Source organism: Larus michahellis, chromosome 1, assembly GCF_964199755.1.
Source record: "Larus michahellis chromosome 1, bLarMic1.1, whole genome shotgun sequence".
Classification (NCBI taxonomy): Eukaryota; Metazoa; Chordata; class Aves; order Charadriiformes; family Laridae; genus Larus; species Larus michahellis.
Genome location: NC_133896.1, coordinates 176,673,491 through 176,690,257, shown reverse-complemented (window position 1 = coordinate 176,690,257; position 16,767 = coordinate 176,673,491). Strand labels below are relative to the sequence as shown.

The 16,767-nt window shown below is 36.4% G+C and overlaps 1 protein-coding gene across 2 annotated transcripts in view; it reads left to right on the top strand.

Annotated features, from left to right (window-relative positions):
- Nucleotides 1-16,767, top strand: part of UCHL3 (ubiquitin C-terminal hydrolase L3) — a 45,453-nt gene that overhangs the window by 8,741 nt on the left and 19,945 nt on the right. For both annotated transcript variants that reach the window (XM_074563824.1, XM_074563819.1), the window contains exons 2-5: nucleotides 4,352-4,480; nucleotides 7,663-7,819; nucleotides 8,243-8,328; nucleotides 9,417-9,464. In XM_074563824.1, coding sequence (XP_074419925.1) covers nucleotides 4,406-4,480; nucleotides 7,663-7,819; nucleotides 8,243-8,328; nucleotides 9,417-9,464 — 366 coding nt within the window. In that variant the 5' untranslated portion in view covers nucleotides 4,352-4,405. The remainder of the gene's footprint in view (nucleotides 1-4,351; nucleotides 4,481-7,662; nucleotides 7,820-8,242; nucleotides 8,329-9,416; nucleotides 9,465-16,767) is intronic.

Genomic DNA, 16,767 nt, shown 5'->3' with positions numbered 1-16,767 from the left:
TTTTTTTTTTTTCCTTTTCTAAGGTACATGCTTGAAGACATATAACTTAAGAATAGTCAGAAATGGGTAGTCACTGAATAATTGGAATGCGAAGCAGCAGAGGTCCCTCCCTATGACTGACACTGTCTAAAAGGCATAGAGAACTGCCTGCTGTCCTAAAACAGGAATGTTTTTGTCAGTGGGGAAGTGGTTGCTTCACCTTCTGGTGCATAACTGACTCCTTTTTGTACCAGCATCTTTGTCTGGCCTAGGAAAGAGCTAGAAAAAGACTGAGGGAGAAAAAAAGGAGGTTTAAATTAGTTATGACTAAGGTATTCAGGTAGTTTGCCAAAACTGAAGTTGTTGCTTGTGGCATCTCATTTCTGACCTTCCTGTGTCACATCTAATAGGGATTTTTGTCCCTGTAAAGAACTTTTCCTGGTTCCTAACAACTTGGTTTTATTCCTGCAAACTTTCTTCTCCCTGACCCTGTTAAATTAAATACAGTCTTGCCTTGCTTTTATCCATTCAGAACACAGTTGCAAAAGACTACTTATCTGGCTATGTCACTGATTGAACTCCTTTTTTTTTCTTTGCACATCTCCACATTAAAAATAAGCTCTATATATTTGTTTTAAGGGTTCTTCCCATCCTGCCCTCTATTATTCATCGGTTACCTGTCTGTCAGTCTCTTTTACACACGGTTTTATGCTGCCAGTTTTTATCATCTACTTACTAAATTTTCAGAAGGATATCTTTATATTTTTTTTTTTTCCTCAGGCCTGAATTAAACCCTCTTGATACACAGAGGTATCTCCTTTGCCTATTTTGGATCTCTTCCTGGCTTTTTTTTTTAATTTTTTTTTTTTTTAAATAATTCAACAATAAAGTTGTTAGGCTGCTTGTGTGTTAAGATCACTACCTGTCTTACTAAGCCTATGCTCTTGCTGTTCTCTGTAGTGCTGACCATCACTTCTAGTCATCACTCATTGTATACTGAAACTTATAATTTTTTAGACTGTAAAAATTCTAGGCAGTACGGTAACGTGAGTAATGAAAGGCACCCTATATCTGTGGAGTTTTAGTTATGTTGAATAGTTCATTTAGGAGTTTGAGTAGGTATTTTTGGGTTTAGGGAGTGTTTTGTTGATTTGGGGTTTGTGGGTTTTTTGTTTGTTTTGGTTGGTTTTTTTGTTGTGGAACAGGACAGGAGATCCTAAATCACTTATTTGTCCAGTAGCTTAATGTGATCCTTCTAGTATTGATTTTTCTGGTTGTGGGGGCTTTTTCTAGGTCAGTGTTGTTTTTATTTTATTGGGGTTTTGTAACTTTATTTCATGTAATCTTGCAAAATATTAAATAGGTTTTTTTCAGTGGCATTACTTTTCCCGCCGTTCTGAATGACAGCAGTAAAAATGATGGAAAGATTAGTTGTTGGCTTAGTAAGGAAAGTACTAGGAGTATTTTAATGCGCTTATACATGTACTCCCTTCCCCTTCAGCTTTTTTTTTTTTTTTTTGCTATTCACAAAGGGGTAATTATCTTCACAACCAAGAGGGTTAGAATAGGAGTTCAAAAAATACTGTCTTCTGTTTCATCAGCTAGTAAATACTTAACACTTTCCCTTTTCCCCATTTTCATTAAAAGATAACGGTTTGCCCTTCTTGCCAATCTTGGCAAGACTTAAAGGTCGTACAGAACCAAAAGAGCTTGGTGTATTAAATAAGCAATCTTCTCTACTGAATTTTCTTATTGTACTTCAAAACTATCTTGTTTTCTAAACTAGTCAAAAAGGGTAGGTTCTGCAAAGCCTTAATTATGACTTGTGTCCAGTACCACAAACCTCTACATAAGGGAACAAGATTTCCTTAAGAGCTTGATAAAGGTACTTTATCATCCCCCTTTTCCTCTTTGAATTTATAGTCAATCTGTGTTCTTTATTATTAGTAGGTAGTGTAAGAAAAAGAGAAAAATGGGGAAAAGTGTTTACGTGGCCTTATGAAAAGAAAATCTCCATATTTTGCAAAGCAGCCATAATCAAATACTGAACTAGCTCTGTGAACTGTATAGATTATTACTGTAGATACACAGAAAGCCATATTAATTTTTCCAAGATACTCTTTAAACTTTTTTCAAACCTAAATCATAGAATCATAGATCGCCTAGGTTGGAAGGGACCTTTCAGATCATCTAATCCAACCAGCAGCGTAACTCTGACAAAACCCATCACTAAACCATATCTCTAAGCACTATGTCTATCCATCTTCTGTTGTCATGTCTTGCAGTGTAAAATGGAAATAGAATAATGCATTTAAAATGGTAAAGTGTGGGGTTGGTTTGGGTTTTTTTCACCTCAAAACACTGGCTGCAAACTGCAGCTTCATTCTCTTAATAAACTTCAGGGTGTGTATATTTGCTATTGTTTTGCCCCCTTGTAGAAGGTACTCCTAAGTGTTACTGGTAAAAATCTTCCTTATTCTTTATAAATACTTGTCCATATATTCAGCCTTTGTAGAAATTGTCTCCTTTATATCTGCAAATATTGAGAGTCAGCCCCTTGGCTTTGTCTCCTGAAAGACAACCACCTTGCCTCTTGCCCAACACAAGCTGAAACTGGTATTTGAAGGGATCTCATGTTAGATGAAGACACTTGTATTTCGTTGTATGTTCTTGTGTTTTGTTTTAATAAAATATTCGTTTTGAATATTTCTTACAGTTACATCTCTGTAGGTATGAATCTACTCAAATAAAGCATAACTGTTACTGAATTCTTGTGCATAGGTGGATTATGGAAAGAAGAGTCATTTATGCCTTTCATTTAGGCTTATCATCTTACGTGATTCTTAAGCATCTTTACTGCAAATGTATCAATAAATGGATTTCCTCAAATAGCATTGGGCAGGAAGTATAATGAAGCTTTTAAAATAACCTTTCCCATCTAATAAAGATAACGGGCAAATTACTCTGGTCTTCTCCAGTATCACTTTAGGGAACAGTATGTTGAACTGCAGAGTTGAGTTTTGTTGAGAGCTGGCTAAAGAACTGCTTTAGGAATTCATTGTTTTTTTCCATTAGAGAGGGTAGAGGAATATTATTTACTGCATGTATTTTCAGGCATTTAAATTTGCAGCTCTCTGTCAGCAGACTTTCCTTATTTTAAACTCGAGAGCCCCAGGTGACTGAGTAAGATTTTCCTATAGATTATGACTTTTCCAGCAGAAATACAGTAAGTTGTGAAATGTTACCTTTTTGGAAAATACATAAGGCTCACACATCTTGTTTTTCTCCAAAATGTATTCTTTTACCAGTAGAAGTAGTATTTCAAAATAGTATTTGTGTATGCCACAGTCTACCACTAGCTTTTTCTTATAATTATGAATGGTCAGTGTGTGTACAGTAACAATAGTTTCTGAACACAGTTACATTCTTCTAGACTCTGATAACACAAATATTTCAAACTGGTTTAGATCATATATCGTTATTAATTGTGCAACTGTTGTGGTACATAACTTATCTGAGTAAAAGAATATCTGATTTAAAAGTGAGCACCCAATTATAGGCTAAGGTTGTCGAAGCTTAGTAGGTGCTACAGTGTCTCTTTTGTTCTTAAGTGGATTAATGTTAGGTAAAAGATCTAAAATCCCTTTTTGTATTGTGACATATAGCTATAATGTAGGAAAGAGGATCAGAAAGCCTTTGGCTTAGGTGCCATTCAGGAGTTCTAAAGAAGCAACTGAGAATTACTTGAAGATTTACGATTATTGTGTGGCACTTAATCTTTGTCTACTTCAAAATATGTTACTCTATCATAGTTTGAAAGGATTTTTCATGTGAAAGAACACCCTAAAAGGTACACCTACTAAAATACATATCTTGTGTCTCTTTGCTCAAAAGGCTATTGAAGATCACAATTTTTTTTAAGTTGCTGAAACCCAATATCTCCAACATAAGCAATGGTGTCAGGTATTCTGAAGTACTCATGGAGTCAAATAATATCATAAGGTTATTCATATGTGCTCTGACCTGTGATTTCAAGTTAAAGTGAATATTTGGTATTCTTGTATTTGTGGCAAAACACTTTCCAAATGGCTGAAATGCTTATGCTTTAATGCTTTAGTAAATAGTGCTAGGATTGTTTTCACTTCCATTTCATAAAGCTATCTAAATAAATAAAACATGGGAATTTTGATTGTCTTGATTAGCATTATGATTTATTTGTTTATTAAAACTTGAATCTCGTTTAGTCTCCTTAGATTTTGGAAAGTATGGGTTGTTGCAATGTATTTCATATTGTAAATACTCTGTTATGCTTCTAAAAAGGTAGGTATATGAGCATACTCATTTAATATTATTCTATTTTTTACTTTTCCAGTTTCTCAAGCAGTTAGGTATACATCCTGACTGGCAATTTGTAGATGTTTATGGTATGGAACCAGAACTGCTTAGCATGGTGCCAAGACCTGTCTGTGCAGTCCTACTTCTCTTTCCGATAACAGAAAAGGTAAATGTTTATTTAATAATCAGCTAATCACTTTTGTTGTAAATGAAATGGGAATGAATAGTTTGAATTTTGTACTTTGGTGTCATAATAGAATCAAGATGAGACTCAAACCTTACTCAAGAGACTCCTTAATTAAAAACACCAACAAAATGCTTCCTTTTTTTAACCTTCTTTTGATAACCTTACATGTATATTTCCAATTTCTTTTCAAGTTGGAGTGGGAAAAGCTAATGTAGAAGCACAGAGAAATGCACCTCACATTTTTCTATTACAGACAATTTAAGGCTTTTCTTTCTTTTTTTTTTTAATATGTACTGTGAAGTGGCTCTGTTTGCTTCTTTTAGCATAAGCAAAATAAGAGGTAGGGTGTAGGACTGTATCAAATGCAACTACTTTTTGAGTTTTCTTACTGTTGCACTGACCAAACTTCAATCCACTTTTAGTTCAGTCATCAGTATCTGTATGGCTTTTGCTTCTTGGACAGATGCGGCATATTTCTAAGATGAAAGAGAATTCCCTTCCCCCTTCTTCCTCTCCGTTAGACTTTTAAATACTTGATTTGGTTAAATCTTCAAGTCTGCTTATTTTATGTCATCGTATGTTTCTACTTAGAAAAGACATTCATCTTGAATATCTCCTTCAAGTGTTACGTAGGTCGAAATGTGTGATTCATATTAATCTTTCAATTTATAAAAATTTTATGGGATTGTGATAAGGTCAGACAAAATGTTTGAGGTGAATCTGCCGTAACTTCTTCCTTTTAATACGTTTCTCAAAAACAACATGTGGTTTATAAGGATAAAGCAGTTAGCTATTAAAGCTTAACTTCTATAACAAAACCTGTTTAAATAGAGAGAAGAGTGATTAGGTCAGTCCTCTTACTCGTTAGGTCCTGTAAACCCTTGCATTCTCAGTTTCTCCAGAACAGCTACATAGGCAGTCCTTTTCAGGCTTGATTTCAGCTACCTCAATAGTTTTGAATTTTAGCAAACTCTTAACTATCCTCACGTGCTTTCAGGAAATTTCTGTCACCTTTGCAGCATTGTTTTCTGTGTGCTGTGGGTTCTGTCTGGCTGCCTGAGCTACAGGTCGGAGCTCCTTCTATGACTGTCGCTTTTCTTTTGCCTCCCTGCCAGTGCAAACTTCCTTTCTTGGATCATGCTAAGGAAGCATCATTCCATGGGAAAGAACGATCTCCCTCTCATCCCAGAAAGTGTATCTCATTTCATCCTCAAGAAGCATATGACAAACAGCCAGAGAAACAGCATATACTCTGTTGCATTGATCAATCAAATTTGACCACCAGTCAAATATTTGATATTTTCTCCAGCATGTTAATTCTTCAGAAACATAAGGGACACAAGTATTTCAATCAACTGTTTAGCCTGAGTGCATGAAGGCTGAATCTTTCATGTGAAGTCCCAATGTTCTGAAGCTTTTGTTATTCAGTGTGAACTCTATAAGATTCTTGAGCGTTATTCTGTATTTCTGGACTATTTTTTTCCTTCTCAGACTCCCTTTCAATATGCCTGTTACAGTCTGCTTTTATTTAATTTGCTGTTTATTTATGCATCTTGTATGTGTCTACATTTATGAAAGTGTGGCTCAATTAATTTTGCTGCCTTTGTAAACACTTTTCTATCATGTCTTTGTTCTTCTGTCTAGAAGTTCCTTTCTTTTATGTTTCCAATGTATCAATTTGCTTGAACTTGCTTTTAGGGCAACGTACTCTTGTTAGCATACAGATAATCTCAGGGTTATTGTCCAGTTTAAAGGCCAATGACTTTCTTAGTCTGCATTGTAGGCTCTAAGACAGACTGAATACTGTGAGCGTTGGGCATTTTGGGCATGGCCCAATGAAAACATGTCATGGGACAGCTCGGGTTAGGAGGGACCTCTTGAGGTGATCTGGTCTAACCCTTGCTCAAAGTCATATTTTCAGTATTCTCAACATTTATATATTTATTTTTGCCATGGAGTTTATTTTGGTTGGCAGGGAGTGAATGGCAGCTATATTGTTTACCTTATCTAATGTGAACTTTTGTCCAATTATACTCTATGAAGTTTTTTTTTCAATTAAGGCAATTTTTGTTAACTTGTAGATAAGTGGTATCAAATTAAAATGCTTTGTAAATGCTCTTGCTGTTACTTAGACCATTCAGAACATTCAGACAAGCTGCAAGCGTGGAATCACGATGCTGGAAAAACTTCTTGGTTTTGTTTGTCACTGATGGTACATAGAATCTGAGAGAAATTTCTCATGGGTTTTCAGGAAGAGTTCTGTGATAACATTCTGCATGCAAACTTCGCTTTTGTCATAGTTGGATAAAAACCCCATCTACTTCAGTATTTTTTTGTATACAAAAGTACCTAGTAAAACAGGCAAAGGAGGAAGAAAGAACAGCATTGTCTGGAACATTTGCAGTTTTCTTTCATTCTTTTTATGTATGAGATGAAAATCTTGAAATAAAAAAAAATAATAATGCAGCTAAAGATAAAACTGAAAAACACTTCCGCCCACAAAAAAGAACCAACAAAAAAAATCACAAAACCAACACACTGTTGCACAGTGTAACAGATCTTATTCAGTTATGATCTTTACAAAACAAGTACTTTAGATTATTCAATCAAACTAAATTCTTTCTTTTGCTACAGAAAATAAACATTCATTTTATGAATATGGCTTTTGAAGGGCCTGTTTTGAGGCCATGAGCATTATAAAAATCTTATTTTGTATTCCTGAAAATTGAAATGTAAAAATGGAACTTGTAAAAGTGTTTCATGTTGATTAAACATCTGAAATACTATGGTTTGCTTGATAATGCTTTGAGACCTCTGTTCTTTAAAGCTTTTTGCTGGATTGAAGAGGGACGGTGACAGGTGCTCTGATCAAGGAAAAATTTTTACCATTTTTGAAATTATGTTATTTAACACATATTTCCAAATGATGTTTCAAGTGTGACTGTGTTTTGGCTAGTGACAAGGCATTGGTTTAAGTGTTCAGTTGAGTAAGTTTACACGTATTTGTTGGACCATGCTTGTTAAGTGTTTCGAATTACAGGTTGAGGTTTTGGGTTTTTTTTTTTTATTTAGCTTTTGCTTTTTTAAAATTATTTTTGCTTGAATAATGTAGCCACTATTTATTTGTACTACTTGTGAAATGTCTGTAATTTTCCTTCTAGTATGAAACCTTCAGAACAGAAGAAGAAGAGAGAATAAAAGCCAAGGGGCAAGATGTCAAATCATCAGTGTATTTCATGAAGCAGACCATTAACAATGCTTGTGGAACAATTGGGCTAATTCATGCTATTGCAAACAACAGAGATAAAATGAACTTTGGTAAGGTTTTTTTGGTTGGTTGGGTTTTTTTTTTTGGCTTTTCCCTTTTTTTCTTTAACTGTGGGGAGGCATTAAGGGAAGGATGGGTTTTGTACTATTTTCTCCGAATATAACCATTCATAAAGGATGATTTCTATTCAAAGAGCATTTCTACCTGTAATTAGAAAACCAGTATTTCGTCCTAATCCACGAACTAAAGCACTCGAAACATTGCAAACTGCAGCAGGTAGCAATTCCTCTTGCAGTCAGCCTTCAGTGTCTTAAAGATACGATGTAATTATATCTTTAAATCTTTCGTTGGATATAAGCATTCTGTAAGCTTTGAGTGAAGCTGGAGTTAAAGCATGACTCAAACTCATAACTAACCCTTCTAACCGGAACCATTCTATGATTCTATAATTATGTCTTTTTTATTTTTTTAAGAAACTAATTCTTCACTGAAGAAGTTCCTAGAAGATTCATTATCTATGACTCCGGAAGAGAGGGCCAAATATCTAGAAACTTATGAAGTTGGTATCATGTGGTTTTACTTTTATTTAAAATGGTACAAGAATTATTTGCATGAGCAGGACTTGATACAGTGAAGCACTTAAACAATTCGATTTTACACATGAGCTTGTGATCAGACAGTTGATACAAAGAAAACCCTGCTTTGGTAAAGTATTCCTGCCTGCCCATAGCTCAGTCAGCAGAATGGATTTTGTCGACGTTCCTCATCTGTATTAATTCACTGTCTTAGTTTAAAATGACTTTGAAATGGATGAGAAATGCATGCATAATGTTTTTAGTGTGTTCAGGATGCAGTTTAATGGTCAATTTAAGCTGATCTGGGGCTATAGCTGAAAGGATGGTCCTTCTGCTGCCTCCTTTCATTTGTGCCTTCTAGTCATCCCTCTTTGGCGGTAGCAGTTTGGGGCACACAAAGAGCTGATTTTGCTGAAATATAATCTCCTTCCCCCCTCCCCCCCCCCCCCCCCCCCCAAACAATTAGATGAGCTAGCTGATAGTGTGGTTAGACAGATCATTAGTGCTGTTTGAAGGGATGTGGCAGAAACATCTGGGCAGTGGTGGAAGGGGAGAATGGTGCTGTTTCTCCTGATGGTAATGATGACACCCTTTCAAATTATTTCCGAGCCTGAGTTCAATTTAAGCTTATTGTGAAGCTCTCAGGAATAAGGTTGTTAACATGTGGCTGAGGGAAGTCATAACAAAGAGAAACAGTAGAGGTTTGATGACATTTTCTGTAGAAATGTTGGACACAAGGTATCTGATCAGAGCTTCTATCTAAAGTGTTTTGTCTGCTTAAGAAGTGATACATAACAAAAACACTTGCCTATAGTCTTTTCTGTGTATAAAAGTGCGGTTTCAAACTGTTAGGTATTTGATTTGAACTGACTGTGATGAAACTGAAATATTGGTCTTCTGATATCCTTCGAAGTGGAGATGATTTATTTATTATTTTTTCATTTATTTATTACAAGCACTGAACAAAAATATTTACATCTATGACATTTGATAAAACGAAGGGCAAACTGTGATTCTTAAAACAATGGAAGTGTCTCATTTAAAATCTGATTGAAATATGTTTCAATTTTAGGCTATTCGTGTCACTCATGAATCCAGTGCCCATGAAGGTCAGACCGAGGTATTCATTTTTTTTAAAAATCTTTGTTAATAACTGTTTTGAGTTGAATATAATTGAAATGAAAGCAATCATATATTAAAAATTTACAGTGAAATGGAGATTATTGTTTGGTTTGCAGTATTGTGTCATTAGCCAAAAATCAGGGCACAAAATCAGGTGGCATTGTTGGGATCAACCAGACTTGAAGCTTGATTTTTTTGGTTTTGGGGTTTTTTTTAAGCTTTTATATAACATAGATGATATTTTTCAAGCGTCATTTCAGAGTAAAACAGACGGTAATAGTATTTTTAATGAAACTTGAGATTTTGATTTTGCAAGTTTGTGGGTAAGATCCATAGTAATCATACAAGTGGAACAAACATTTTATGAGAGTCTGAAAAGTTTTACTTCAGGAAAAGAAATAGTACAATACTTGGTTTGCTATTGTATATATGCTGCTTGTTTACAAATACTAATTCAGATGAATTCTCACTAATATGTGTATTTATAAGTTTTTATTCCCCAACAGATTAGGTGATATAAAAAAACCAACAAAACCATGCAAAACCAACAAAAATCTTAAAATAAACTTAATATTCAACATTTTTCTGCTTCAGCCGTGCTAAGGCTGTTTTCCATCTTTCTGGTTCAGATTTCAGTATCTGTTCCGCAAAAAGAAAATTGATTAGATTGTTTCTAGCACTGCTTTTTTTGACAATGCAAGGAATCCTCCTTTGTTTGGCTGTGACTTCAGTGGCTCCTCCACTTTCTTTTTTTTTTTTTTCTTTTTTGAATTAGAGTAGGTGACATTTTCTTTCTTCTTACAGAATCATAGAATCATAGGGTTGGAAGGGACCTCTGGAGATCATCTAGTCCAACCCCCCTGCCACAGCAGGGTCACCTAGAGCAGGTTGCACAGGAACGCGTCCAGGCAGGTTTTGAATGTCTCCAGAGATGGAGGCTCCACCACCTCTCTGGGCAGCCTGTTCCAGTGCTCTGCCACCCTCAAAGGAAAGAAGTTCCTCCTCATGTTTAGGTGGAACTTCCTATGCTCAAGTTTGTGTCCATTACCTCTTGTCCTGTCCCCGGGCACCACTGAAAAGAGCCTGGCCCCATCCTCCTGACACCCAGCCTTTAAGTATTTAGAAGTGTTGATAAGGTCCCCCCTCATCCGTCTTTTTTCCATACTGAAGAGACCCAAATCCCTCAGCCTTTCTTCATAAGAGAGGCATTCCAGTCCCCTAATCATCTTGGTAGCTCTCCAAGTAGCAGTTGGAGACTGCTTTCCAGCAGTTCCCTGTTCTTCTTGAACCGGGGAGCCCAGAACTGGACACAGTACTCCAGGTGCGGCCTCACCAAGGCAGAGTAGAGTGGGAGGATGACCTCCCTCAACCTGCTGGCCACACTCTTGGTGCACCCCAGGATGCCATTGGCCTTCTTGGCCACAAGGGCACATTGCTGGCTCATGGTCATCCTGTTGTCCACCAGGACTCCCAGGTCTCTTTCAGCTGAGCTGCTCTCCAGCAGGTCAGCCCCCAACCTGTATTGGTGCATGGGGTTATTCCTCCCCAGGTGCAGCACCCTGCACTTGCCCTTATTGAATTTCATAAGGTTCCTCTTTGCCCAGCTCTCCAGCCTGTCCAGGTCTCTCTGGATGGCGGCACAGCCTTCCGGTGTGTCAGCCACCCCCCCCCAGCTTTGTGTCATCAGCAAACTTGCTGAGGGTGCACTCTATCCCCTCATAGAGGTCATTGCTGAATATATTGAAGAGGACTGGACCCAGTACTGACCCCTGGGGAACACCATTCGTCACTGACCTCCAACTGGATTCTGTGCCCCTAATCACTACTGCAGTGTCTTCTAAACAATGCAGGAAGAAGCAAAGCAGTCCTTTCTGCTTCCCCTTGCCCCATCATCCAGAAGTGAAAATTAAGAAAATTGTTTTAACTCTTTCTATTATAGATACTCAACTTCCTTTGTGATATTTTCTTTAAAAAAACCCCACCGCTCTTTATTCTCATCTCTTTCTCTAAATTTATCAAGGTTCTATATTTCAAGAAGAAACATCAGAACAAATTAATATTTCTCTTCCTTTTCTAAGGGAGAGACTCCAAAAAATCCAGTCTGTTTTCTTTACAAATGAGTCCTTTTCTATATATTCTTGGCAAGCTCAGTAAGAGAGAGGCTATGGAGATTATTCCCACAAGTTGCTGAAGACTGAATCTTTTCCTAAGATACTTGTGAAAGAGAAAAACTTCTTTAGTTGTTTTGATGTACTGTGACATTCACCCAGGGAATGGTTTGTCTATGCATTCTTCTGACAGAAATTAGGGAATGACGGGAAAAGAAAATGCAAGGGCTGTTCAGTTCCTGAGAGTCTTTGTAAAGATTCAGGAAGCATCTAAGTGATGATGGAATCTCCTAATAAGGGACAGTTAACTTCTTGAACTTCCACAAATTAATTTGTTTCCTGATCAAAATAACCACAATACAAACGATTAGTAATTGTGTGGAAAGATGAAGACTTTTTTCATAATGAAAAATTTACAAGATTGTCTTAGCAACCGTGTTTAAACACAAATATTGAATGGGTCGTTTCCTTGCCATATATTTATTATTTTATTTTGCATAAGTGAATCTGGAAGTCATTCAATATGGATATTCCTTAGATGGGTAAAATAACTTTTTCCTGTCCTTCAGTTTCCAAAGTTGAAGTAGTACAGTGGCTGAGTACCTGTCCTAGGACCATTTTTCAGAATAGTTCTTATTCATCAACCAAGGAGGGAAGAAATAAACAAGTTATCTTACCGGAACATCTAATTGCCTGAAGATCCTGTCCTACCAGAGTGTAGTTAAATTGGCAGCAAGGCCTCCCCTTTCATCTGTACAGGAGCAATTGCTTTTCTCTAAAGTACAGTTCTTTTAAAGCAATACAAAATCTGAAACATGAGTATGCTGAGAAGTGTAATTGAGGGTTGGAGGGAGTTAATCTCCAAGTCTTTTTCCTTCCAATGGTACGTTTTAAATGTTGCTGTATGCCTTTTCAGGTAGTGGTGGAGGGACTGATGAACAGCATGCCCTTGAAGATGCTGAATTTAGCATATGCAGGTCATACAAGGATGTTGACTTGTCCTGCAGAGTGAGATGATAAGTTCAAGCACCTTTGGAGAGAGAGAGAAGAGAATCCCATTCCTCCTGCATATCCATTATTGTTAGGATTACTTTCCTGAGGACTTAAACTTAATTTCAGAGCACTGGAAAGGAACATGTTTGCCTTCCTATGACTCTGTTAGGTTTTTGTTCTACCCCTGCCCCCTCACAGCAAGGGCATTTTGCATAGAAATCTTCCCTTTGAATACAAAGTGGTTTATATAGTTGCTTAATGACAGTAAGTGCTGTAGCTTTGCGAGCAAGACGTCCTTAGAATTAAAGGTTAAGACAACGTGCAGGCCTCCTCTTTTAGGATGATTAACTTGGCTTGCCTGCTCTGTGCGTAGTTCTGTCCCTTAGATAGGTATTGCATGCTACTCTCTCCTCAAATTCTTCTGAAAATGTTGCTTAAGCTCAATTGTGTTAAGACAGAATAATTTCCAGAAGTGGGACGTAAGGCAGTCAGCCTTGCTGATTTGGTTAAGAAACTGTGTAACTGCTCTCAAGATGCTGTTCTTTCCCTCTCCCTTACAAAACACACCACCGTACATCAGTATGATGTGATAAAATTTTCTCGAATCTTGAGATGCGGAAGGTTTAAAAATAGCAAAGGATACAGCCAGGTTCTTCTCTGATAATATTTCTTTTTTTCTGGTCTCTGATTTCTCAGATCTTTGAGGATTCAGACTTTAATGCTTCTAAGTAAAGCCTTTATTTGTTGATTGCTCCTTGACAGTCTTGCTAAGCCATCTCAGTGGCTACTTGATTTCTACAATATGTAAGTGGATTTTCTGCTTTTGTTTGTTTATGTGGGTATTTCAAACCTTGAAATAAAGCAAGCCTTATCTAGAAATAAAAGGTTAGCAGTAATAAAGTAAAGCAATGCTATCTTTCTAGTATCTGTGTATTTCGTCTATTTGTTTTGTCCAGTAGGCAGGATTCGTTTCTGTTTTAGAATAATCTGTAATCCAATTAATTTATTTTATTAGGTTTTTAAGAAAAGTTGTATTTGAAAAGAAAGGCATGTGACAAGGTATTATTTGTATAACTTTAATACTAGTAGACATTCCAGTTAGTGATTTCTGGAAGAGAACAATTACAGTGGTCAGTTTGCTTCTGGGATTTACCATTAATGTGTGATCTATTTAGATGAAGCCTTAAGATGAATTGCTAAGGAAATGGATTGAAGTGAGTGTTGTGCCTTGATGGGTGCTTTAATAGGCTTCCCAAGTTTGATAGCTGTGATCAATTTGCTTAGTTTCAAAAGGCGGGGGGGGGAAGGAAGGGCTGTGTTCCTAGCCATTTTATATAACTTTTGGTATTGCATTGAAAAATTTACAGGCCATCTGTAAATTGGATTAGAACTGAGTATTTTGAGTACGTTTTTGTATTAAAATATGTGAGGTTTTTAATGAAGTTTACTATATTTTTATTAAATTACTTAAATATTTTTCTTAAAAATGGAGAAGTTTTTTTTGCTCTTTCAAAGAGTTAAGCAGTTTTCGTTTTGCTAATTCATTTCAGGTTTTCAAATTAAAAGGACTGTAAATTGGAGTTATCCTTCAGGCCAGGTTTTGGACCAGGTTTGGTTCAAGTTCTGTGTTAAGACTCTTGGATTCTGTGTCTCCATGGCTCACTTTTTTCCTGCAGTAAAGCAAATAAATAGATAAAGCGGTCCTATGGGTACTTCTATGCGTAAAAAAAAAATGTAGATCTGTTTAAAATTGCTTTAGTAGCAAGCAGTAAGATCTGGGAATAATTCCACAGGAGAAGTGTGGTGTTGGTTTCAGGGGTTTCAAGGGTGGTTTGATTCTGGTCCCATGTTCCAGTACTGTAATGAGGGCAATTAATGTAAGACTCCTGTTAAATTTTATGCTGCTGAAGCTTACACTTTCTCAAGTGACAGGTATTTCATATCCAAAGCTGCCAAAAAAAGGATCTAGGTCTTTAGGATAAAGCTTCATGGATCCAACTTGCTCTCCTTTCTATGTGATAGCTCCTTAAAGGCAGCTATTGCTGAAACTAAAAAAAAATAGTTATCAGCTACTCAAGATCTTTATTTTTTCATGAGTCTTCTGCTGAGCATATACTTTTGTTTATAATATCTAGGATGTCTGAAGATGTGGAAAATACAACCTGCTTCACTGCAGACCTGTGCATGCTTTTAAGCTGGTCCTTATATTGTTGCTTTGTACTGAGCAGAGGTTTTCTGTTTGTTGTTTTGCTTTTTTTTTTTTCTTTTTGTTTTTCCTGTGTCTCCTTCAGCAGTTCATGAGCTGCTGAAGCCCTGTACTACCACACATCTTAACGTTTCTGGTACCCTCTTATAAAAAAAAAAAAACAAACAACCAAAAACAACCAAAAAAAACCCCCCAAAAACCAAAAAAACAAAACAACCAACAACAAAAAACCCCCAAAAAACCCCCACCCCACAACCCTTCATAAATATTAAAAAGGCAATACAGTTTGTGGATGCTAGAGTATCCACATTATCTGTCTAATCTACAGGGATCATTAATGAATAAGATATGGTAAAATCTGAGGGAGGAAAAGTAGCAATTAATAGCACTGATCAGGGTTAGGTTCATATCCAACTTTTTTGTATTATTATTATTTTGGGTTGCTTTCTTTGAAAACAATCATAGTAACTATTTTCAAGTAACAGATCAGAGATTCTGAGGGGAGAATTATTTAAAAACAGGGAAACGTCATTATACGAGAGAGACTTCCAGGTCTAGAGTCTTTTGCAGAGGAAATAGCCCTTTTGAATTTGGAGTTGGGGAAGAAACTTACTTTGTATCTTACGTACTCATTTTCATTAATAATAAAAAGTTACTGTATAGTTTTCTGAGAGAGGAAATGAAGAAGATGCAAAGGCACACTTGTTAGAGAAATAAACCAGTAGAAATTGTTTAACTCAATTGAACAATGATATGCTATGACAGCTTGAAGAAGTTATTCCAGGTAGAAAATATTATCTGTACTGCTTCTTAAAATAAATGACCTTTTTAATATGTGACTATAATAATGTGAGTAGCAAATTATTTTTGTTCTGCTCTCCTATTACTGACATCCATATCCAGTTCTTTGCAACAATGCTTCATTACAGCTCAATTCTACAGTAAGGAAAATGGCAAGCTATACCATATAAAATACCTTTTAAAAGATTAATTGGCCTTCAGACAAGGAATTGATCTATACAATAACCAGTATTCAATTTCTGCCTTTCTAAAAGCTTTGACATGCTTAACTCTTGTTCAGATACTGTTCTGGTAATAGTATCGGAAGCTTTAGACAGCTCTGTGTGTCTGTTGAAATAATTCTGTATTGTCAGATTACCTACAATATCTTCTGTCTTCCGTCACCTTCCCAAACAGCTTCCCTCAACATCCTCATCCTCTAACCTTGCAGGAGCTAGTGCTGGCACAGAGATGTTAGAAGCACACGCCTGGGAAGAGAGGAGAAGGCTTAACAGACTAGACTTAGATCAGCTTTTGCTGCTGTGGACAGCAAATACACAAATAGCTGTGGTGTTAAGTAATTGGCAGGCTGTTTGTGCAACATCAAGGTATCACTAACTGCTGACAGATGGCTTTCCATATCACTTTTTGCTATAAAGTTCAAATGATAGAGTGAACTTTTTATTATGTCTTGCAGCACTTGCGGCATATGGAACCACTTTTGTGTTTGAGGTTGACATTTTTTTTGGACAGGGGAGTTTTAGCACGGTTTATGCATTACTGCTTAGCAGAATTTGATCTGTGGTCTTTAGGAAGTTTACTTCTTTAAATGTTATTACAGCATAGCTCAAAATAATGTTTCAGTCAAGCAAATACAAGTGAAGCAGCCACTTGAAATACCTGTGTTAGGTATCGGTTGGAGAATAATAAGAGATTTTGATTTTGTTTGTGGCCTAAATTCTTAGGAGAAAATTAGTAGTTCTCAAATTCCTGTTTTTTCTTTTCATTAGAAGCTATTGAGAATGCCCAACTAAATGAAGTTTAACGTACAGTGTTTCAGTTACTAGCTAATACGGAAGAGAGAAGAAAACAGAACTGGAATATAAAATATATCAACTATTTTGGGGAGCACAGAAAATACTGCCTTTGGTTTTGTAACTCCTCCTTTTTGTGTTTTTTATTTACTTTTTTTTTTTTAGTACACCTCATACGTC